At 40.1% G+C, this 6,000-nt stretch overlaps 1 protein-coding gene across 1 annotated transcript in view; it reads right to left on the bottom strand.

Annotated features, from left to right (window-relative positions):
• LOC118432547 (nuclear pore complex protein Nup155-like) overlaps positions 1-6,000 on the bottom strand; it is a gene marked incomplete in the record, with an annotated part of 32,662 nt that overhangs the window by 8,079 nt on the left and 18,583 nt on the right. Inside the window, 8 exon segments of the mRNA XM_035844167.1 lie at positions 692-828; positions 1,449-1,559; positions 1,883-2,003; positions 2,820-3,060; positions 3,421-3,575; positions 4,487-4,591; positions 5,015-5,162; positions 5,631-5,725. Coding sequence (XP_035700060.1) covers positions 692-828; positions 1,449-1,559; positions 1,883-2,003; positions 2,820-3,060; positions 3,421-3,575; positions 4,487-4,591; positions 5,015-5,162; positions 5,631-5,725 — 1,113 coding nt within the window.

Genomic DNA, 6,000 nt, shown 5'->3' on the forward strand with positions numbered 1-6,000 from the left:
CAACTGTGGTAAGGCACAGTGGTAAGGTAAGATAACGCCGCAACCCTGCCTTCTTTTGCGCCACGCTTATCTCGTGGCTTGGAAGGTGGAGACGTGGTGAAGAAAAAGGCAAAAGTCGATTAAATTTGAATTCGGAAGGCTATTTTAGTTATTGAATCTGCCATTTTAAGCTTACGAAACTGCATTTTCATGTCATGAAAATGATGAAATTAAGATTTTTTGGGACGGAATGGGTGAAATTTTTTTCCGTCCCAACAAGAAAATTTCCGTCCAGGGACGGAGGGACGGGTCCTGGAGACAGCACTGGTTCAGATGCTAATGTATGTAGTACCCACATGGTGCTCTATAATACCAAATTATGCTAGATGTGCTTCTAATAAAACTTTTCATTGATGGACTCAAACAATAAATTGATAAATATTATGGTTTTCTTGTAAGCCAAGAACACAATTAAGTCAACCTGCATGATACCACATTCATGAGCATCTCCTAGCATGTTCTTGAAGAACTGCAACACCACTGTGAAATCTGTATCCTTAGCAAACAAGGCTGCAATGCTCCCATCCCTACTGGTGGGCATTGCAGGAAGATACAATGGTCAAGGGAAAATATTTTCTTCGAAGACGGAGAGGAAAAAAGGCTTAATGTATCTTAATAATGTAAGGAAATGTGGTGTTTCCTGTCCCCGTACCTTAGCCTTGAAGAGTCTGTCGTAGATAGTGAGTAGTTTGGAGACTGGTACAGGGATGGTCAGCAGGGTGGAGAAGGCCCACTTCTGATCAAAGTTCAGCTCCAGAACAGTCTTCTCCAACAGTTTCACCAAGAATGCTTAAGAATAGATTAAAAAAGACTATTGTTAACACATCATTTTTAAGAATATCAAATTATATTCCTCTGATTTCTTTTTTATATAGTATTTTATTTTCCTAGATCCTCATTGTATGTGGCATGATGATAATATATTCTGATGAAAACAAAAGTAGTGGTAAAAGTTTTCTTGCCCTTCCTTATGTTTTTAAATGAGAAAGATTTTACTCTCCAATGAGATGACATGACTATGGTTTCAGTGGGTTCAACTTATATTCAAATCTATAAACAGCACATCAACTTATTAGTAATATTCTAAGAAGCATTATAGTTTATACATCAGGGATAAACAAGTCCACTAGCCCTATTGTCCAGGGCAAGTGAAAGTGCTGTTCGGGCAAGTGCATGACCTACCCCACTTGTCCGATCGGGCAAGTAAGATTTTTCCATTGATTTTAGTGCAATTTTGATATACTTGTTACTTTTTACAGTCATGACATCAAGCAATTGTCTACAGAGAATTCCACTGCTGGAAGTGAAAATGCATATACTAGTAACAGTGACATTTGAATTATTGGTTATAGGACAAGTGGATTTTAGAAAACTTGTTCAACCCTGTACATAAAAGTGTTGAACCTTACCGAGTGGGAAGAACCTGTCAGAAGAAGCGTATGTTTTGCCCAGCTTCACCAGTTTGTTCCCCAACATGGTCATACGTGTGTCAGCAGGACTTCCAGTTGACTCGGACAGCTCTGAAAAGTTAGAACAGCAAAATCAATAATCATGTACAGCCACTGTCTTAATTCTCCCATTATTTTTGTAAGACACTGCTCATGTAATAACTGACAAGAGCTTCTTCCTTTTGCTTTAAAATGTACCTGGCTTGCCTTTTAAATTTGCCCGGGTTTTAAAAAGGACAATTTGAAAAAAAAAATAATATTCTGCATTTAGTACAATCAACAATGATTTCATACACATCACACAGTACTAATAATCAAAACAATATTCTTATTGCTCAACACCTATTTAATACAACAGACAGTTCTACTGTAGAAGATAAGGAAACAGTTTAAACCTTTCTGTACAATCTCCTGCCACAGACTCTCCACCAGGGTAGGGTCATGGTGCCCAGCACAGTGGATGATGGCCAGCTTACACTCGGACAGTCTGAACGGGTCGGCAAAGTCACCATACAGCTGTGCAGGAGGGAGGAAACTCAAGTCAATTTTGTATCTTTATTTTTCAACATTATTTCAAGAAGAGACCTTAATAAGGGAGTAAACCACAACAACAGTTACTCATGGACACTACAGATTTCATTTCAATTCATTTATTTGCTTGACTGTATTAATACATACAGCCAGAGCTACCAAACTAGCCGAAGGATATTATGAAGGAATAGCCTTGCTGACTGACATTCATTTATTTACACACGCAGTTACAAGGCACATATAAAACGACTTACAAACTCTAAGGCGTTAACATGGCTTATACAATTACAAAGCTATGTGTCAATTTTCTTAAGGACATGGCCTGGGCATCCTCCTAACGCCCGGTCCCCAACGGCATTACCTTATGGGGCCCTGCTATCCCATGCCCTATCAGTGGCTATTATGATTGTCGCCACAAACAAGCTGTCGACCAATCAGAGAATAGGCCTTTCTTGGGCTTGTTGTTTTCGCAAGCTGTCTCGCAACGGCCGCTGGGAAGCTATCAGCCAATCATGTTATGTATTACCATGGCTTTGTTTGCTCACCATGCCGACACCCGATCCCCAACGGCTGACTGACCATATAAGGGCAAGCTCATTAATATTCATAAGCAAGGCACCCCTAATAACCGAATACTGTGGCTGAGTTGTCAGGGGTGATATCATAGGCTTTGCCGTGATTGTCAACCCTGAGTGTGAGGGTGGACCTGGGTTAACCTAGCAAGCACAATATACCTATTGTTGAAATCAAACTTGAAAATGCTAAAAGCTCTCCCTCTGCTCCACCCTTGACCAGACCTACCCTTGTTATGTCCACCAGTTCAGCATTGAGCTGCCCCAGTGCCTCTTGTACCCGGGGTAGTCTGGAGCTGCTCCTGGCCAGGGCCTCGCACACCTGCACCTGCAGCCGCGCAACCTCCAGTTTCTCCTCAAGGTCATGCAGGAACTCTCCATCAGCAGCGCCACCTGCCTGCGTACTGCTCTTAGCACACATGGCAGCGCGGGAGAGATACTCAATCCTCTGCTTCAGGTCCACATCAGTGCTGTAAGGATATTCAGGCCATTACGAAGAGCATTATTTGCTTCAACAAATAATCAATTCAATACATCATTGGTATCATGTCATGGCGAAACAGTGGCAACTTGAAACTACTCCGCTATAAGTTAGATATTTTTGCTCATTGTTGAATGGACTTTGAAGTTTTTCAGGTTTTTGATAGAGTATGCTTCATTTCATATCTCAACACCATAATGATTGTTTTACAGAAAGACATTTGGCCCTCTTGTCAATTTGAAGTGCCTGGTGTTACTAACAGACTTCCAGGTTTGTTTATGTGTTTAAGTCAGGAATCTTCGAAGTCAATATACGAAACATGAAAGGTGAAATTGTATTTCTAACTGACCTGTGTCGTTCAGCCAGTTTGGACAGGATCTGTGCAGCTGCTGAATAGTTTCTGCTTTTTTCATGGTACTTCCACAGGAGGTCATAGGTCGCGATGTTGTCACCTTGGTACTGGGCTGCTCGTGTTAGGTAAGGCTCGATGTAGGGAGACGAGATCTGGACAAGCAGACATTTTCTTTCCTTTCAAAAATCATTCAGAGCAAAATGTACCTTTCTTCCCCAGTCTCTGTACCAGTATTAGTCACCATGTATAATATCATAGGAGCTTCTCAGGCATGAGGTAACATAACTTCTAAGGCCACACCAATTTAATTTCTTGGTTCACGGATTTTTTCATAAAAAATATGGAGCGAGAGGGCGAAATAAAAATAAAAATTGTAAAATGGTTGGGGTAAAGGTAACGGCTAATCCAAAACATAGAAGAAAAAATTTTCAGCTTCAAAAAAGTACAAAAACACTATTATTGTACAGTAACAGCACCTGTACCCACACTTTAAGGAGCTTATAATATAAAGGCCAATTTACTACACCAGAAAGTTGGTGAATGGTTTCATTTATGGTGAAAATTTGCTGAGTGATAATTTTTATTTTTATCTTTTTTTCCAAAAAATAGGAGCGAGCGAATCCGTGAACCAAGAAATTAAATTGGTGTGGCCTAAGTTAACAACAATTAACCGATATGACTGATATTAACTTTAATGTTGTCTAGTCACTCTAGTGTAAAGAAAGTGTACTAATAACTCAAAAAGCTTCTGAAAATCAAAACAATTTTTCACCTGATAAAGCCAACCCTTTGACACCAAATTTGTATTGGTTATGGGATTAGACATCAGGGATAAGAAAAGACAAACAAATGATTGTGATCAAGCACAATATACATGTAAATTCCAATATCATTTGACTATTTGTTTAACAATTTTGGCTTTTTAGCTTGTAAGTTGGGAGATATGCAATAATGTAAATCATTGTAAGTGATTTTTAACCTTTGTAAATTGAATGAAGTCCAGTGTCTTGCTGCAATATTTCAATAATTACATCTTTTAAATAATCTCAAAAAACAGCCAAACCTCCAGTAGTTTGTCCTGCAGCCCGGTGCTGACCAGCCAGTCGTACAGCGCCACATGGAACAGCTCATCCTCCGACTTCAGCGCCAGCCGCATCATCTGGTCAACCTGAGCACACACAACAAAATATGTAACTTCTAACAAGACATTCAGCACTGCTTTACAGAACCTACTATTAGTGATTCACAGAAAACCTGAGGGCAACAAAGTGTACAATGTCTCACAAAACATCTAACACTGCTTTTCAAAACCTACTCCTTGTGATCCACAAAAAACAAAACATTAAAAAAATGATGGGTAGTGATGGCTAAGTGTCAGAAGACTAAAAAGAGTTGGAAGTACATTGTGAACTGAAATTTTGAAGCTCAAAGAATTTCATAGGTCACTGTTCTAGTTATAATTTATGTGTGTGTAGAATTGTAATCCAAAAAGCTTTGATATTTGTGAGAGATAAAAGTTTCAAGAATGCTGTTGGACACATTTTCACAAGATTCCATGGGATGAGAAGTTCAAAGGAAAAGTTGCACTTACATACTGCTGTGCCTCCACAGCACTGAGCCTGCCCCTGGTGTCGGGAGGGGGGCCGGGGCGGTTGGGCACGCTGGGGGAGCCGGGGTGCTCCTGGGAGATGGTCACCAGCTGGCCCAGGGCATCAGTCACACACTTGTAACACTCCAGCCTATGGGTAACAAAGTCCATGCTTTACATCTTTGTATATTCACAGATTTCTTGTTTCCAAATTTTGTACCAAAAAGCTGTTTCACTAAGAGGAAGGTTAAACGTATGGCTGAAAGTGTATACAGTTTAAACCATTACGAGAAAGGGCAATCTCTTATATAGGAAATAAACTAAATGATACATGAATGATTGAATTACATACATAGATGAGGAAAAGAAAAAAAATTATTCATGTTTTGAGCAGCTATTTTTTCAACTTAGGCATATGTCACATTTTCTACCCGGGCCTGGCCAGGCTGTTAGCGAAGACGAAAAATTAAAGTTTATGGCATATGCACAATGTATGCTTTTAAACCATTTTTATTTTTGTTGTCTTTTATATTCTACTTTTCGTTCGAAATGTGACTATAGCCTAACTAGAGAAAACTCATCGGAAAGTATGAGGGTGTAGCATCCCTGTCCCCCTGACCTTGCAGTGAAAGCCATGCTGCCCTGTGCGTCCTCCGGTGGTTCCCCACTCCTGTAGTGGTGCAGGGCCAGTCCCTGGGGATCTCTCCTCTGGGCAGAGTTCAGGCTTAACTCAACCACACCATCATAGAAGTGTACTACATGGGGGAACAGCAAACTAAACATTGGGCATCCTGGAAACACATTTTCTTATCATTCACTACTGCTGGATACAACTAATTAGAACTGGTTTTAACTGGTTCAAGCCAGTCTTACCTAATGCGGTATACCCTGTTGGAACAACCCATAGACCATGGACAGTTAAATATTGCTGCATGTGGTTCTAACTAGTTTAAGCCAGTTTTACATTGTGCAACAAGTCTAACTCAATA

Source organism: Branchiostoma floridae, chromosome 15, assembly GCF_000003815.2.
Source record: "Branchiostoma floridae strain S238N-H82 chromosome 15, Bfl_VNyyK, whole genome shotgun sequence".
NCBI classification, from domain to species: domain Eukaryota; kingdom Metazoa; phylum Chordata; class Leptocardii; order Amphioxiformes; family Branchiostomatidae; genus Branchiostoma; species Branchiostoma floridae.